Source organism: Canis lupus, chromosome 1 (assembly GCF_003254725.2).
Source record: "Canis lupus dingo isolate Sandy chromosome 1, ASM325472v2, whole genome shotgun sequence".
In the NCBI taxonomy this organism is placed as follows: Eukaryota; Metazoa; Chordata; class Mammalia; order Carnivora; family Canidae; genus Canis; species Canis lupus.
Window position 1 is genome coordinate 98,102,369 of NC_064243.1, and position 18,115 is coordinate 98,120,483.

The 18,115-nt window shown below is 52.3% G+C and overlaps 1 protein-coding gene across 8 annotated transcripts in view; it reads right to left on the reverse strand.

The window, feature by feature from the left end:
• Positions 1–12,688: 12,688 nt before the first annotated feature.
• The window catches only part of PTPDC1 (protein tyrosine phosphatase domain containing 1), a 59,592-nt gene continuing 54,165 nt past the window's right edge, over positions 12,689–18,115 (reverse strand). For 2 of the 8 annotated variants that reach the window (XM_035701469.2, XM_035701466.2), the window contains 4 exons: positions 17,925–18,110; positions 16,561–16,671; positions 15,494–15,576; positions 14,317–14,508 (listed from right to left, as the gene is read on the reverse strand). In XM_035701469.2, coding sequence (XP_035557362.1) covers positions 14,463–14,508; positions 15,494–15,576; positions 16,561–16,671; positions 17,925–18,110 — 426 coding nt within the window. In that variant the 3' untranslated portion in view covers positions 14,317–14,462. Of the gene's footprint in view, positions 14,512–15,493; positions 15,577–16,560; positions 16,677–17,924; positions 18,111–18,115 lie in introns of those variants that run through there. The other 6 variants (XM_025423634.3, XM_025423632.3, XM_025423631.3 and 3 more) reach the window with 5 other exon arrangements.

Below are 18,115 nucleotides of genomic sequence, written 5' to 3' on the forward strand. Positions count from 1 at the left end.
TGCTGTTGTTCTCAAAGTGAATTTTCTGTCACTTTCTTCAAAGAAAGCGCCTATTCCAGTGTTCAAAGAGGACTGGATTTAGAACTAGCATTGCCCATTGTCCCAACGACATTGGCCTGGGCCGCGGTACCTCTGCTGTCCCCGGCAGGACCTGGGTTTGCACCCTGCTGGCACTCACTGAAGGACGCAGTGCTGGGTTGAATTAGGGGTGTGAGTGCTCCATGGGGAGGACATTGGCCAGACTCCTCCAAGGCCGGCACCAGGTCGTGGGCTCGTCATCCCTGCAGCCCCCGGTCCCCCCACCCCCACCAAGCTGGCAGTCTCCACTGCACTGTGTCCATCTGGACTACACCTGCTCCACGCATGCCCCCCTCTGGGGAACACCCCCAACCCAGGCTCAGCTGGGCCACCCGCACATTCCCCATCCTCGATTTTCCCAAGTCTGGTGGCAGGGACGTGGAAGGAGCCTTGCTCCCCAGGGAATTCCCCCTCTCTACTGTCTAGCATGTGACAGAACCACCCTGGGGGACCGCGTGGACTGGCCCAGGCGGCAGAGGAGGCCAGCACCGGCCGCGTCCACAGCTGGCATAAAGGAACGCTAGGGCATGAGCAGGTTACTCTGTGCTGTGAGGCCACCACAGGAAGAAGGCTCCAGAACAGGTTCACAGGGAGAGGCTGTCCCAGAATGGGGGGGGGGGGGCGGGGGGAGACCATGCAGAGGGTGTGGCTTCCCCTCCTTGCCGTTTCTACTGCTGACCCTTCAGCCTGGCATGGGCAACCTTGAGAGGACTTTAAACAAACACACAAATAAGTGAAACTTCCATGTTGAAAAATGAAAAGCATGAGTCAATCCAAGCATCTGGCATTTTGAACTGCCTCCCCCACCCCCACGTCCGCCCCACGGATGACTGTCTGGCCCGGCCTCCACCTGTGATGGGCTGCCCTCTGTTCCACAGCTCCCCCTCCTGAGATCCATTCTGCGTTCTTCCTCCCTTCCCCTCCAAATCCCCGAGGGACCTGCAGCAGCTCATGGTGATTCTAGCGCTCCAGCTTGGGGGACAGACAAACATCAGGTCCTCGGATGGGTGGTGTGGATTATGATTTCCAGGTCCAGCTGCTGACTCCCTGCTGCCCACAGGACAGAGTGCAGAGCCCTTTGCAGGACCTGTTGTACCCCTCAATAGGGCCTCACCTGCCCTGCTGGGGGCATGTCCCACGTCCTCCTCGGAAGCTCTCACCAGTAGACCAGCCCAGCATCTCCAGGTGTGGGCCCCTCCCCAGACCCTAGAATCCGCCACTCTCTCTTCCCAGGACGCCCTCCCAACCTGCATCTGCCCTCTGTTCTGTATCGTATCCACCATCCACCGTGGTGCTCCCGCAGGTGCTAATGAACACTCCTTGTCCCCGCCTGAGGGAGGAGGAGGGTTCTGGCCGCCTGTCTGCATTTTGCCAGGTATCCACAGGCCTTTTGTGGGGCAGACTCTGAGGCCTGCTGACCAAAAAGAGACCTGCTACCTTGGCAGAGGGCCCCAAGCCTCTCTGTTTCCAACAGTGGACCGCAGAACTGCCCACTGGCGCAGCAGGACCGGCCCAGGCCTGCCTGTGGGAGCCGGGGAGCAGTAGCATGGGGCTAGAGGTGCCAGGCCTTCCTCCAGGGACAAGACGCAAGGGCAGTTCCTCAGACGCCCTGGGCACTGGCCGGCATGGGGGGCAAATTACAGCCAGCCTGCAGCACAGCTCACCTGATGCAAGTGGGTCTTACGTGTAAGACGTAGGAGGAAACAGACATGCGAATACACAATACGTAAGGTAGACCACATGTGGCCTGTGAGTCTAACACACTCACTTCCCAGCCCTTTACTGAGCTTTCTGACCTCTCTGACACAGAAGATAAACCGCCCACTCGAGTGTTCTGCAGGCTTGTTCCAGCTCCGGGGCCTGGGGGGCTGTGCGACCCTCCTGCTTGCACACGACAGCCTACAGTGTGCACTTAGCTCCCCGTTGCCTCCAGCCCCTGCGGAGAGGGGGCCTGGGCCCTCCTGGCCTGTGGGGACGCGAGGAGTGTGGACAGTGGGAAGCCCGGCCAGGCTGTTGCCACATCCCCTCTCGCTGTCCTCATGTCCAAGGAGGCAGGCACAGGCCGCAGCCTCCACCTGAGCCAGGGACCGGAGGCCTGGAGAGGGGTGGTGAACTGCCCGGGGCTGTACCTCATGAAAATGGAGAGGCTGATGTCGCGCGATGCTCCGCGGGCTGTGACCGCACTGCTGACGGGCTGCGCTGCTCACCTGTGAGGTCCTGCAGGCGAGGACGGTCCCTGTGAGACGCACGGCCTCCTTCCACTCCTGACGTGCTTGTGAGGCCAGAGGCAGCAGGGAGAAAGCAATAAGGACCCACTGTCCACCCTCAGCCTCAGCCTCCATTCTAGAAGCACAGAGTCAGCACCGGACCTGCTGGACACACGGGCTGGCCGTGGGGGCCGCGGAGCCGCCACTCTGTGGGCTCACCAGCACCGCGCACGCACACTGCCCTGCACTCACCGTGCTGCTCCCCTGCCTTCGGTTCACGCAGAGGGAGAGAGAATCTCTAGCAGACCCCACATCCAGCACGAAGCAAGGGCAGTTGCTTGACATGGGGCTTGATCTCTTGACCCTGAGATCACTAGCTGAGCTGAAACCAGGAGTCAGACACTCAACCGACGGAGCTGCCTAGGCGCCCTGGTATTTACTGTTCCAGCCATCCATCAGTGAGCCGCTCGGCTTGCCCAGTACATCTGCTGTTGTGTGGCCGTCCCCACTGTCCATCTCCAGGACCGAGCTCGCTCAGGTGGCGTCACAGGGCCTGGAGGGGTGGGTGCAGCCAAGTGAGCCCCTCTGGGCAGGGGGGTCAGCGCACCAAGGGGGGAGGGTGGGGTCCATGCTGCTTCCGGGGGACAGGGGAGGAGGTCAGCCTGTGGGCTCGGGGCCAGCCTGGGCGTCGACCTGAGAAAGGCTAACACCCTCTGCCTCCCTGCCCCCTCTTGGCCCTGTGGCTTTCTGACTGGTGCATGGGGCTCCCGTCTGCCCCTCCCTCCATGGCCCCGTTCCGTGGCACAGACTGCTCTATGTGCCCCTCGGACGCTGTGGCACAGCCAGGTGCCTGCTGGTCTGGGAGTCAGATTTCAGTCAGAAGCCGCCTGCCTTCCAAGAACCCGCAGCCCCCAGATGTGGACGTGAGTGGGGTTCCAGGACAACCAGCCCAGAGAGGTCACTTGGCCTGGGGGGCTGTGCAGAGAGGGTCTACCCGGGACGGCCCAGAAGTGTAGATGTCACCGGAAGAAGGGCAGAGGCAGAGAAGGAGGGGGCTCAGAGGTCATGGGGGTCATGGGGGTCATGGGCTCCCTGAGACCATGGGACTTGGAAAGGGAGGAGGAGGAGGGGAGGACACTCTCCTTAGAAAGGCAGAGGTGCGGGTCTGGCCAGGGGATGGGGCACAGACCACTGCCCAGGAGCCTGAGCTGAACAGATGGTGGGCATGGACAAGAGCGAGGCAGGGCCTCGGGGTTCACCAGCGCAGAGGGCTGAGCTCACGGGAGGGCCTGTGGGCGCACAGGCAGGGCCGTGTCCTCATTCACAAGCGCGAGCTCCTGTGAGGACAGACCCACAGGCTGTGGGAGCTCCCGAGCCACACCCAGGCGCCACCATGGACACGCAGGACAGCGTGGCGCACCTGGTCGGGGCCCAGGCCTGCGGCTGCGTGACAGCTGAGGCAGAAGCAGGACAGGGTGGCCACACAGGGACGGCTCCGACCTGCTGCCAGATCTCCTCTGTGATGCTGGTTCTGTGACTGGGGGGTCTGCAAGACTAGGAACGTGAGAGGTAGAGTGCTTGGCTACATTAACTCAGTACACCTGACTTTCAAGTAAGCAGCCCCTGGGGGGACTTCCTGGGGGAGGCGGCCAAGCTGCGGTGGCTGAGGGGGGCTGGACCGCGGGGCGCAGCCCTGGGGGGAGGCGGGGGGGGCAGCTCCTCTAGACCAGGCTGGCCCTAGGAGCTGGAGAGGGTCACACCCCGCGCCTGCATGTGCCCCAGTCGGCGGTCAGCGCCCCAGGCGGATCTGCCCCAGCCAGGCAGCCGTTTCTGCGTCCCCTCCACCCTCTCCCAGCAGGGCCTAGAGCCACCTCCCTGGCTCAGGGGCGGGGGGGGGACCCCACAGAGGAGCGTGGCCCCGCCTGCCGCGGCACACACCCCGTCCATGTACCCGGGTGCCTCGGTTCCTCGGGGAGGGACAGGCCGGCCTGGCGGGAGGCACTGCCAGCTTGGGGCCCGGCCTCCCGGACACACTTCTGTATTTAAGCGGAGACATGCGCGTCTCGGGCTGGCCGAGGCCCTGCAGCGGCAGGGAGGGGTCGGGGCCCCAGGGAGGAAAGCGTCAAGACGGGCCGCGCTGCCCACCGTGTGCGTGGATCTCACACGTGGGACTGGTGGGGGTGCTGAAAGCCGGCACCAGCGTGAGGCCAGCGTCTCCCACAGCCCAGGACGGGGAGGGTCTGGTCCCAGGGCCGCGGCCGGAAGCACCTCCAGCGGCTTCTCCATTCCCCACCCTCCCTTCCTGAGTCCTCCCTCTTCCCAGGGGAATACGGCTCTGGGGGCGCTGCTCCTCCGCAGCAACAGCCCATCCTCCCAGGGCCACCCGCACCCTGGGGCGCCGGCTGCTTGTTCCTGTCACCCCCGGGGCTGGAAGGGGCCGCGGTGAGGCCTGCGCGAGTGACGCCGGACACAACGAACACGGTCCTGCGTTTCCTTCAACTTCCCCCCCATCCCACGCAGACACAGGCCTTCTGAAGAGCCATTTCTTGTTTGCCAAGGGTTTGTTTTGCACACGGGGTTTCTTCATGACTCACAGTCCCTGGGTGGCGGCCAGGAGGCTCTGTCAGAGTTCCCGGGGGATGATTTCCGGCGGCGGCAGCACCCTCGCGGGAGGTGGCGGCCGAGCCCCTCAGAGGCCCTGTAATTAAATCGAGGTTTCTGCGCCCTCACGCGAGTATGTGACTGCCGGTTGTCAACGTTCTCCATTGTTGAAAAAGCAATCGGGCGGCTAAGGCAGCTCAATCTCCTCTGAAGCCTTCGGGCAGAGAAAGCAGGAAGACAAACATCTGGCGGGAGAGGCCGAGCTCCAGTGGGCGGGGTGGCCAGAAAGTCCACGCATGAGTCACAGTCTGGGCAAACAGTCTCTCACTTTTACCAACGGAGCAGGCCATGTGGGACGTCTGTTAAACAGCAGATTCTCCTCAGATCGGTCCTTCAGAAACAAACCTTTAAAATCAGAACTGCATTTGGCTTCGTGTAGAGATGGCTGAGAGGCGGACACAGGGCTCCCGCTGCACAAAGACCCCGATGCGGAGCGGCTCTGTGGAGGTGCAGCTCAACCAGTGCGAGCGAGCCACGTCTTTCCACTTTAAAACAACAGCACGGGCATGATGTGGGCAAACGTGCGCTGCTATGGAAATTCAAGAACACTTAAAGCTCCTGTGCCCTTGACTGTGATGGCCTGTGTGTCCCCACCCGCTCCTACGGGTTCTCCTTCCAAAACACGATTTCCTGTCTTGTCACAAATACGGTCTCTTTTCCGAACAGTGTTATCGACGTGAAATTGGCACAGGGCATTCCAAATGTGCAGCTGGAAGCCTGTGACAGGAAGCCGTGAACTTCATCTGGGAACCCAGCAGCCGGTCAGCATCGCGAAGGGCGCATCTCCCCAGGGGCCTCCCCCGGCCCCGGGCGGCCAGATCTGTGCGCGGTCCGCACACGTTCTCCACATTCCCCAGTTTTATGTACAAGGGGTTACATGGCGCCTCCGCCTTCCGCCTGGCTTCTTCCCCTCGGCACCGTGAGGCTGAGTCACTGCGGCCGCCGTACAAATCACTGAGAGTTGGCCGCGTGGCATCCTACGTGTGGATCCAGCACCGTGAGGTTTTCCAGATTCCTGTTCACGGACTCTTGTGCTGTTTGCAGTGTTTCGCTAGTCCACACACAGCTGCTGTCAACACCCCTGGACAAATTTTTGTCAGGACGTATATGTTTGGTTTTGGACGTATAGGGATGGAACGTCCAGGTCACACGCTCCTGAAGCCCCTGCCAGACCGCTTTCCAAAACCTGTACCGCTTTCCATCCCCACTTGCAGCCTGAGTCGGTGCCCATGTCTCCGGATCCCTACCCACACCAAGTGCCCTCCGTCTTCTGCGTTCTCAGCATTTTATAAGGTGTGCATGGTATCGCCTTGTGGTTTTTATTCACATTTCTGTGAATTCCAGTAAACATACGGTGTTATATGAGTGGCAGCATACACTGCAGTGATTCAACACTTCCTCACATCACCTCCCTCATCCCATCCCCAACCATGTCCCCTCTGATGACCAGCAGTGTGTTTTCTGCATTTAGGAGTCTGTTTCTTGGTTTGTCTTTTTTCCTTTGTCTGTTTCATTTCTTAAATTCCACATCAGTGAAACCATGTGGTATTGGTCTTTCTCTATCTCACTTAGCATTCTATGCTCCAGCTCCATCCAGATCATGGCACATGGTAAGATTTCATCCTTTCTGATGGCTGAGTAATATTCCATTGTCTGTATAGACCACATCTTCTTTACCATTCATCTGTCAATGGATATTTGAGTTTTTTCCAGAATTTGTCTATTGTAGATAATGCATGCATCCCTTTGAATTAGTGATGTGTTTTTTGGGTAAATGCTTAGTAGTGCAATTGCTAGATTGTAGGTAGTTATATTTTTAATTTTTGAGGCACCTCCACACAGTTTTCTATAGTGGCTGCTCTAGTTTACATTCCCACCAACAGTGTACCCAGGTTTTCCTTTCTCCACACCCTCACCAATACTTGTGTTTCCTGATTGGTTAATTTTAGCCATTCTGACAGGTGTGAGGTGGTATCTCATTGTGGTTTTGATTTGCATTTCCTTGATGATAACTGTTGTTGAGCATCTTTTCATGTGCCTGTCTTCCGCTCATTTTTAAATCAGATTATTTGATTTTTTGGTGTTAAGTTGTATAAGTTCTTCATATATTTTAGATACTAGCCATTTATCAGATATGTCATTTACAAATATCTTCTCCCATCCTGTAGGTTGTCTTTTAGTTCTGTTGGTATTTTCCTTTGCTGTGCAGATTCATTTGCCTTTCCACAATAAAAGATGCTTAGCATCTTTTCATTTACTTATTTGCCAATTCTGTATTTTTGGTGGTGTCTTCGAATCTTTGGCACTTTTATAAGTTTGGGCTGCTTTTCTTTTACCTTGTTGAGTTTTGAGAGGTTTCACATAGTCCTTTATCAGATACATGCTTTGCAAAGAGTCTCTCCTAGTCTGCGGCTTGTCTTCAATTTTTTAAATAGTGTCCTTTGAAGAGCAGAAGTTTTTAATCTTGATGTAGTCCAGTTTATCAGCTTGTTCTTTAATGGACCACACTTGTTGTGTCATATCCAACAAATCTCTGATTAGTCTAAGGTCACATATATTTTCTCTTAGAAATTTTACAGTTTAAAATTTTACATTTAAAAGTTGATTTTTGTAGGTAGTCCAAGGGTTTTTAATTATTGTTGTCATTTTGCATATGAATGTGCAATTGTTCTGGTGCCGTTTGTTAAAGACTCTCTTCTCTCCATATTGCCTTTTCATCTTTGTCCAAACTCGGGTGTCCACATGCATGTAGGTTTCTCTCCGGACTATCCTGTCCCATTGATGCACCTACCTATCTTTGTATGAGTACTGCACAGTTTTGGTTAGTGTAGCTTTCTAATAATTCTTGAAATCAAGTAGCATTAGTTTGCCAATTGTGTTCTTTTCCAAAGTTCTTTTGGCTGTTCTGGATCCTCTGTCTTTCCATATGAACTTCAGGATCAGTTTGTCAACCTCTACAAGAAAAGCCTGCTTGGACTTTGATTAGGATTATATGGAATCCAGAGGTTAATCTAAACAGACATATTAATAATCCTGACCCCTCTGACTTACGAACGGGTGTATTTCTCCATCTTCTTAGGTCTGTTGAAATTTCTCTGGGAAATATTTTGTTGTTTTCAGTGTGCAGGTGCAGTGAGTTGAATGCCACTTATCTTCCCCTGCCCCATTCTATCCATGCCCTCATCCCCAGAGCCTGAGAACTTGAGTTAATTTTTTAAAAAGATTTATTTATTTATTTATGATAGACATAGAGAGACGGGGGGGGGGGGGGCAGAGGCACAGGAGGAGGGGGAAGCAGGCTCCATGCCAGGAGCCTGACGTGGGACTTGATCCTGGGACTCCAGGATCGCACCCTGGGCCAAAGGCAGGCACTAAACTGCTGAGCCACCCAGGGATCCCCAGAACTTGAGTTTATTTGGAGAGTTTTGCAGTTGTTCTTGAAGGTCTCGAGAGGAGATCATCCCAGATTATCCAGATGGACCTTTTTTTTTTTTAATTTTTATTTATTTATGATAGGCACACAGTGAGAGAGAGAGAGAGGCAGAGACACAGGCAGAGGGAGAAGCAGGCTCCATGCACCGGGAGCCTGACGTGGGATTTGATCCTGGGTCTCCAGGATCGCGCCCTGGGCCAAAGGCAGGCGCTAAACCGCTGCGCCACCCAGGGATCCCTATCCAGATGGACCTAAATCTGTCCTTATTAGAGCTCCACAGAGGACAGAGAAACAGAAGACAGTGTGAAGATGGAGGCAGAAGCTGGAAGAGGCAGGGAGGCTCCTCCCCTGGAGTCTGTGGCTGGAAGCCCCCCAGTCTGTGATAATCCGTTGTGGCCCTTGGAAATGGACACAACAGGTGGCTCACATTTTCTGTCAGATTCATCCCTTAGCATTTGATGCTCTGGTAAATGCCATTGTTCAACCTCAGATTCTTAATTGCTATGTAGAGATTCAGTGGGTTTTGGTGAACTGATCTTGTGTCTCCCCACTTCACTAAACTCACGTAATAGTTGTCATAGTTTTTTCTGTAGATTCCATCAGATTTTTTTACATGGATAGTCATGTCTGGAAATAAAAATGGTTTTACTTTCTCCTCTGAATGCGTCATACTTGTTTTTTCTGCCTGATCTCGCCAGCCAGAACCTCTAGCATAATGTGGACAGGAGTGGGGCAGCCCTCCCTAAGCTCTTCCTGATCTCAGGGGGACAGCACTCCCCTCTTTTCCTCCACCATCTTCCTTCTTTTACCCACAATTGTTGATCCCTGCTCTGTGCCAGGAGTTACATGGCATGTGGCAGGATCACGGATGGGGAGAAAGAAAACCAACTGAGCATCATGTGTGTAAGTGCCGAGAGACAGTCACATGTGTGCACAAGCACTGGAGAGGGGAGGAAACACAAATGACCTCCCGGAACACATGATGAAACTCACCGGGACACCATCTCACACCAGTGGAATTCAGCAGAAACCAAGAACGCAGTAAGTGCTAAGTGTTGGCAAGGCCACTGAACAATGGGAACGCTCATTCACCGCGGCTGGGATGATAAATGGATGCAACCAAGGTTTTAGAAAAACCTTGTCATTGAAAAGGAAACTGGACATGTGTGTGCCCTGAAGCCATAAATTCCACTCGCAGCTCCACAGACTAGAAAAACTTCCTATTGTGCCCCCACATGTTTATATTTACCTACAAATATAAACCATCCAAACGCCAATCACAAGTCAAGGGGCAAATTGTGGGGCATCCACACAAGAGCTGCCACACCCCAGTGAACACACAGGAACCACAGCGCTACATATACCTACACAGATAAATGTGAGGAACGTGTTGGACGTGAGTGAGTCACAGAAGAATATATATTGTGTTCTTCAATTTGTATAGAGTTAAGAAACAAGCAAAACCAAGGGATGTGCTGTTTGAGGTGACACAACAGAGAAGCACACAGCAGGTACATTGGAAGCACTGCGGAGTGCATGGGTCAGCTCAGACTGCTCCAACAAACACCATGGCCCCGGATGACACAATAGAAATGTATGTTCTCAGAGCTCTGGAGGCAGGAAGTCCAAGGTCCAGGCTCAGGCAGGCCGGCCCCCCGAGGCCTCTCTCCTGGCAGGTGGACACCGTCCTCCCTGTGTCCTCACCTGGTCATCCCTCCATGTGTGTCTGTGTCATTTCCTCTTCTTCATGGGGACATGGGTCTTGTTGGATTAGGGCCACCCCAGTGACCTCATCTTCACTAATCACATCTGCAATGATCTGATGTTCAAAGACAGTCACATTCTAGGTACCAGGGGTTAGAACTTCAACATGAATTTCAGGATATAATTCAGCCTGTAATATCCCTCCATCTCCTTGGACTGTATAGTCATGTAGCCGAATTTGACTATACTTAATATACTCTGTTCCAAGGAATCAGAGCTGAGTTTTGAAGGATGCTCAGAATTAAGTGAGTGACAGTGTTAAGAATCAGGCTTCCAGACTTCCTGGTGGCTTAGCAGTTGAACGTCTGCCTTCGGCTTAGGGCATGATCCTGGGGTCCTGGGATCGAGTCCCACATTGGGCTCCCTGCATGGAGCCTTCTTCTCCCTCTGTGTCTCTGCCTCTCTCTCCGTGTCTCTCATGAATAAATAAAATCTTTAGAAAAAAATGAGGCTTCCAGCATTAGTTCCAAGCATGTGCTAAACTAGGCTCCCGATGGAAGACAAACGACTGAAAAAATGACCTGGTGTGTCCCCAGCATCAGCAGAGTGCCACACACAGAGGAGGCAGGGCATTGCTTGCTGAAAGAGGAGGAGTTTCACATTGGTCCCTCCTACTTGTTTTGAAGCCACTGTGAACACAGAGAATAGTCTTAGAAAATAATTCATCATCTAATCTAAACTCTGCTAAAATAATTCAGGAAGTATCACCTACTGGCCTCAGGAGCATTAAATTTAATATTAGGTTGAACCACAGGAAATGGCCACATTTGATCATTTTTGACCTGCAGGCTATTTATTCTACATAGTTCAGTCTAATTCAGTGTCTGAGTATTTTTAATTTAATTTTATTTTTAAGAGAAGAAAGAAAATGAGAAAGCAACTCACTAAGTCAAAGCCAAGAACTATTTTCAGGCTGTAATTAAACGGCCATGTAAGCAGGAAACTACTCCAAAAATATAACTTCTCCCCAAAACAGGCAATCTGAAGGGTAAAACATCTTTTCATTTTCATCAAGAAAGCCAGGAAGTGAGGACATAATAGCCCTCTGTTGTGATCTAAATTACCGTGGATGCACGAAACTTTTACTTCCAGCGTATGGGGCCTGATGATCATAAAGTCTGGTTTGGACACTGTGTTTTATGACTGGATGTTTTAAACAACGGCTGACAGCAAAGGTTTCCCTGAGCTACACTGCTTGGGCATCCATCGTGATGGCTTGCAAGACAGGTTCACTGTCAGTGGCGGGCAAGTCAGAGGCCAGCTCACACCTAGGGGCATAACTAAAATAAAATGCCTGACTGCATCATAGGATTAGTTGAATTTTTCTCCGGCCACGTTATCTGTAAACGATTTTCATGCATCTAGCACCAAATAGGCTCCTTTAGATAAGGTGATACTCTTGAGCCATTATTCATAAAAATAAAAAGCACCAAAGGGAATGTCCTTCTTGATTTACTTGCACTGAAAATATATCGATCCTTGTTCACCTGGAACAACAAGAACAAAGATGTCTTGAGTAAACTGTCAGATTTAATCACTCCCCGAAATTACTTGTGGACCTTCAGCTCTCGGGAGCTTGGGGAATGCATGTTGTCTACAGCAGCAATATTGTCTCTGGAGATTTCTTTAGACATCTAGAGAATTGGCTGAAACAGCGCACGAGCACATGAGCAGGTGTCCTCCATTTGAGAGAAAACAGAGAAATTTTATTGAAGTTGGACACGTGGTTTTTCATGGGCCCCCGACATGATGAAAGCACATGCTCTTCTTGAGATAAGACTGGGCAGCTGGCTATAGAATGAGTTCTGCAAACAGATAAAACAATCTCAAAACCAGCAGCACTTGGTGCAGAGGGCATCCATGAACTCTGAGAGAGAAAACTGGTAAGTGGCCGGAAATCCTGTGCTTCTTAAGTGAGATACGCTGAGATCATGCGACAGTAGCAGGGCAGCCCCACCGGCTCTGCAGGACAGAGGAGGCAGGTACCTTCACCCAGTCACGAACAGCTCGGTGCTCCACAGAGCTCCCCCTGGAGCCCGGTGCCGATAAGGTCTATAGTCCCCAGCGGGCACTCTGTCAGTAGTGCACAGGCAGGCGGCTTCGGGAAGGAGGAGGGCATGGTCCAGAGTCAGTCAGACTGGGACTCCCCCAGGCAAGGGCAAACAGTGCTTCTAGACAATGCACATGCATGGCCACAGTGTGGGTGCGTGTGCTCTTGCCCTTCACGCTTCCATTGAGCTGAATCCCACAACCCTGTAAGCTCTTCAGGTTGGAAGAACGATCCTTCGGGCTGCAGAGAACTCATCCACTCAAAAATAGGAAGGCGGGAACCCCAGCAGCCTTAAGATTCCCTTCACCTGCTCCCCCCAGAGCTCCCCTCTCCCCTCCAGCCTGCCTGCTCATCCTGCACCAGCAGAGTCCGGCATGACCAGAGCCTGGCTGATGTCCAGGCCATGACCCTGTCTGCCCGTTAGGCTCATCCCATCGCCAATCACACCTGTATCATCAGGACCCCAAGAGCTCCAAGCTAAACATGCATGAGGGCTATGTTGTTCTTTTCATACTTTTATTCAAATGCACACAAAGCCTGCAAATAGCCTCATTTCTCTCTCCCATCAGCTCTTGTCCTTGGGCTGGCACTGCCGCAGTCACATCGTAGCCGTGCAAGACCATCTCAGACACTTGGGCCATTAGCCATTTGTCCAGTGAGCCATGCTGGCAGCTGCCCATGTGAGACTTACAGAAATGACGGTAAACATCTTTTTGGGTAAAAAACATATTTTTATAATGTACCTTTGGATATAATGATATAATGTACCTTCTTTCCTGTGTCAGGCACTTAAAAATGAGAAATTTCAAGAACAGGCAACCCAGTTTATTAAAATTCACTGGATCTGATTTCCTAAGGAAATTCAAACAGTGTGGGAGGAAACAGCATTCTTCATTTGCCACTGGAGTTCATAGGACAGAGAAAGACTACAACATTTCTGATGCGCCTGTGCCTCATTCAGAGATGCAGGAGTTGGGGCATCTCATCCATGGTTAGCCTCCTTCCCCCCAAATTCTGTCTCTAAAGTTAGGTCATAGCCTTAGCGTGGAATTTGTTAGATGAATATCTCATTTATTGGGAGAAATGATCACCTTCTTATGGCCTCTGGCACTGCTCACATTCATCATGGCTTCAACGGCTCAATGGTTGAGCCACCATTGGTATGATTCACAAAGACTAGTTAGGCAGTTACTAGGTAGGTAGTAACTAGTTCACTTGTTTCTTATCTAGAGCCCGTAGGGTGATCATGGCCTACATGTGCATGTTTAATTTAAGAATCCTAGTTCTCAGAGTGATGCATGGCTGAAGATCTGGTCCCAAGACGACGGTGGAAGGTGTGGGCTGGTGGTCACGCTGCTGCAAAGAGCCTGCCCCACCTGATGGTCCTCCCTGTGGAGTACTGCTTCCGAGCAGCTGCCCACATGGCCTTCCTCTGTGAAGACGCTGTTTGGTGGGCGTCAGGCTGGACATTCTGGGAAACGTTCCTGCCTCCTGTGTCAGCAGAGGTTGGCACTGGGGTCTGGAGGTCTATTCAAGAGCAAGGCTACCTCCTGCGGTAAAAATCCCAACCGCTTCAGTCAACCCTTCAACACAAAGCTAAATTGCTCTGAAAAACAGTATTACTTTGAAACCCTTTGACACATTTGTAAAAAGAAAAACAAAAAGCTTGCAAATTAAAAAAAAATTCCTTAAAAACTGCTGTGTCAATAGCTTTCTTATTAACAAATACAAAACAGTTTAAGACACTTTGTGACTTCCGTAGGTCATGGTTCAGGGGTACTGATCCCCACTGAAATCTTACTACTAAAATGACCTATTTGGTAAAACTCCAGCAAGGGTTCCACTGACAAAATAACTGTTTCGGAAAGAAGAGTTACAACTTGCTCCAAAATGTCAAAAAGAATAAAGATGTAAACACCACATACTTAACATGTTTTTACAAGAATATTAATTCTGTCAAATAAATACAAGGAAGTGGCACCAACATGATGGCAATTTTGACACAAAAATGTAGCTCCCGGATAGTTTAAAATAAATAATTGCTCCCAACAGAAATGAGTGTTCTGAGCACAAGCCAAGAGCATCTGACATTAAAGTGCTGTGAGACCAAGTGGCTTCAGGTTCCAACCTGATCACCTGTGTGCAGAAATGCCACCTACGTCTCCGGGTCCGAGCTGTCCGCCACGGGTGAAGTGGCACTAAACGCCAGACTGAAGTCCGTCTTTTGTCATTTTCCTGTTTTCTTCCAGCGTGTGTTTAAAAATTTTCTTCAGGGTGTCGTAAACCACTGGTCCATTTTCAGAGTCAAAATCAACCTGCTGACAGAGAACACATAGACTCAGGACACCAACCGTAACAGAATTATAATTAGCTGATTTTGGGTGAAAAGAAAGGGGGAATGGAGAAAAACCTGACTTACAACACAATTCTATACAATAAAACAGCACCCACAACATGGTGTACACATTAATTTTAATTGAGAGACCACAATAGAAATGCCAATCCTGTCAATACTGCCCTTCTGGATCTCCTGTTCGATGTGCACACTCAGAGACCGCCAACCGCCAGAGGGCAGAGCTCTGAATCTGGAGCCTAACTACTCGTGGGGGGTGGGGGGGCTGGGAATGGACACGAGGGGAGGCGTCCTCACTGCTGTAGGGGCTGCCCTGCTCACACCCGCCCTCTGTCCCAGGCACACCACAATAGCCGCCACCTTAGGGTTTCTTGAGTGGTAAATGTGAGAGTCCCATGTGTCCGTCTGCCACGGAGAAAACATCCACGGGCCTTAGTGTCCTTGCCCTTTCCTGGGACATACTGTGTCCATGTATTTGGGCTGTTTGCCCAAGCTCAGTGGGCTGCAGGGTCGAGTGATGATAGGACAGAGGCCCAGAGCGATTCCCACACCTCTTCCCCGTCCCCTCTCTCCCCCTCCCACAGAACATGTGGCTCCCCAGGAGGGCCCGCAGAGGCTCCAGCCTGGCTAACACGTGTATGGACACAAGACAGCCAGGTCAAACACAAATAATTCTAGGATCCGGGCAGCGTGTATGTCACAATCACGTGGCTGCCCTGGCCCTTGGAGGCCCCCATACCCCAGAGGTGAGGGTTGCCAGGTGGGGTGGTACAGCAGGGGCTTTGCATCCTGGGTGACCTCCCTGGGCACAGGTGACCCCACTGTCTGTTGAGGGGCTACGGCAAGCCTGGAGAGCTCTGGCCCAAGGGGCACGGGACATCCTTCCTAAAAGAGTGGACCCAGCATGAGGATGGGTGGTCAGGGCCTCCACTCATGGGACTACGCACCTGAAGACGGAGCCATGAAAATCCCTCAACCATTCCAAAGCTGGGTTTGGAACAACTGTGTTTAACTTTCCATCAGGATTCCCCTAAAAGGCCAACAGAAACTGCAGAGAGTTCCTACCACATTAGGAGAAACCAACACTAAGGATTTTTTTCAGTTACATTCAGAAATTTCATTATATCGCCTAACCTATCTGCAAAAGCTTCTCATTAACGGTAATAATGGTTTGAATTGTCCACATTGCTAAGCACCCAACTGCCACCCCCCCCAAGGGCAGGTGGCCTCATGGTCTGTGAAGACATAAACGTGAGGTGCAAAGGACCATGCACTGTGGGTCTGAGCCACTGGTCTGGAAACTGTTGGGAAGAAACCAAGAGGCCGCAAAGCTCTGGAGATGGAATGGGAAGCGGGTTAGGCCGCACTTCAGAGTGTGCAGGGGGAGGCCGTGGGGAGCGCGCACCATCATATGGGGCATCAGGCATCGTTGCTACCATTTACCGCGGACACCGAGGCTGAAAAACTGGGCTTCATCACAGGGTCACATTCCCTGTGAGAGTAACCAGACTGAAGGGGTGAGGGGAGCTCTCCTCCTTGACACGGCCCCGGTTCTCCCTTCAGCCAGAACAGAGGCTGCAAGCCTGAAGGCTGTGCGTAGATTTTTCTTTTTTTTTACTTTCTGCCCAACCGGGGCCAGGCACTGGGTCATCGATGCTGGATGCTGGGTTCTCAGTGGCCGGTTACCTGTGGAGGCCCAAAGAGGATGGGCTTGGCCAGAAAACATTCTCTGACTCCTGCCTGGCACATGATTTTCAAGATTTTTCTCAACATCCAATTATTTCCATCTGAAAGCTCTTTGTTCCCCATGTTCTCCTTCAAAAACCCACAGTTAAGCTTTTTCCAATATATCAGTATTGAGAAACAAGTATTTTTTGGCCAAAGTCTACAACTATGTTTGAGAAATGTTAAACACGCTTCTGTTACAGAAAAACATGCAGAAGGTTTTATTTCAGAGCAGGTGGGAGACCCTGGATTCTGGTTTACAACCTGTGGCCGGCAGCGTGGGACTTACCTTGGTGAAGGCTTTAATGGCACGGGCGAGGATGGCCTCCTCCACGTCCGCGGGCACTGCCTGCAGGCTCACTACGCAGTGTAGCACGCACAGGATGGTCTGGTGTTGGCCCTGTGCTGGCAGAAATCACAATCAAACAAATGGTTTGGAAAATGCCTCAAGACATAGACTCAAAGCCACTGTGGAGCTGGGTGCTGGAGTGGGACCAGGCTGCGTCACCTCAAACACCCAACTGTCTACCCAAGGGCTCTGGTGCTGTTCCCATGCGGTGTTAACACTGTCTGACAAGCTTTCAAGGAGGTAAAAATCAAAGCTGCTCCATCATGACACCAAGTATAACTGAAAATGAATATAAGTGTAATTTCCAGTCAAATGTCTTCCTTGCAGGGAGCTGATGAGAGAGAATCCACTCATCTCTGGACAAAACTGCTTGAGTTCAGGTGGTGGATGCTGACATGCCTTGGCGGGACAGCAGGACGGGGACGGGGACATGTAGTGGGGACCCGCGTCAGCACGCGCATGCCTGCGGCAGGAGCTGCAGAGGGATGGGGTGCTCTCCCAGTGCGCCCACTGGAACCTAACAGGGAGGGTCCCCAAGGAACGTGCCCGACTGGACTCCCAGGGGCTGTTCGCTCTACAGGAGACAGGGAGACACTTTGCGCTGGAGCCCATGTGCACCCAGTATGCTCCCCACAGAGCCACTGACTTGGCTCCTGAAGATCTACCATGAGGGCGTACTCAGAAATGAGGAGAACCCAGCAAGCACAAGTGATTGCCACAGGGATGGCTGGCGGGGGAATGTGAATATCCTAGAGTGGGGCTGCAGGGGAGGAGGGCCAGGTGCGGCAGGAGCCCCATGATGGGTGGGTGTGAGCTGTGTGCCGGAGCCACTGGGGGTTGCGTCCTGCTGACACATGCTGCTGGCCTTTCCTGTAAGACGGGGCCTCGCCCTGTCCAGGCCACGTTGATGAATGAAGGGGACAACGGAAATCATGACCTGGTGAGGGCCTGGCCACCCCTGGGGTGACCTCCGCCCCCAGCCCCTCACCCAGGGGCTGGGAGGGCAGCCTACAGAAGGGACTCTCAAGGTGTGCATGCATGTGCGTCTGGGTCTATGTGTGATTGAAGCGGACAGTTGTCCAAGCCCAGGTAACAAATGCAGAGAAGTCTGATGGAAAGCCCTCGCCATGTTCGTGGTGCTGCTGGGGATACAGGCATTCTCCCCGTCTGGTTCACAGCTCCTACGTGTGACGCTGGCTTGCATTTCTTAGCTTGGAAACATGTACATTAGACCCAGATGTGGGATTCTGCACGTAAAGCCCACACTGAGGGCCTCAGCTAACTTCGCCAGACAGTCTCCTTACCTTCTCTAATAGAAACAGCGCTTCTGCGGCATCTGCACGGCTGGCAACCAGTGTGTCCACATCCTCTTTGGTGATCACAGGCTCCTTCAGCTGCTCCACCCAGGACCACATTAGACTGCACAGGACAAAAGGGTCCCTTTCGCCGCATATTCTTTCCCAAGCTCCATCTCGGGAATTCAGTTCTTTCTAAA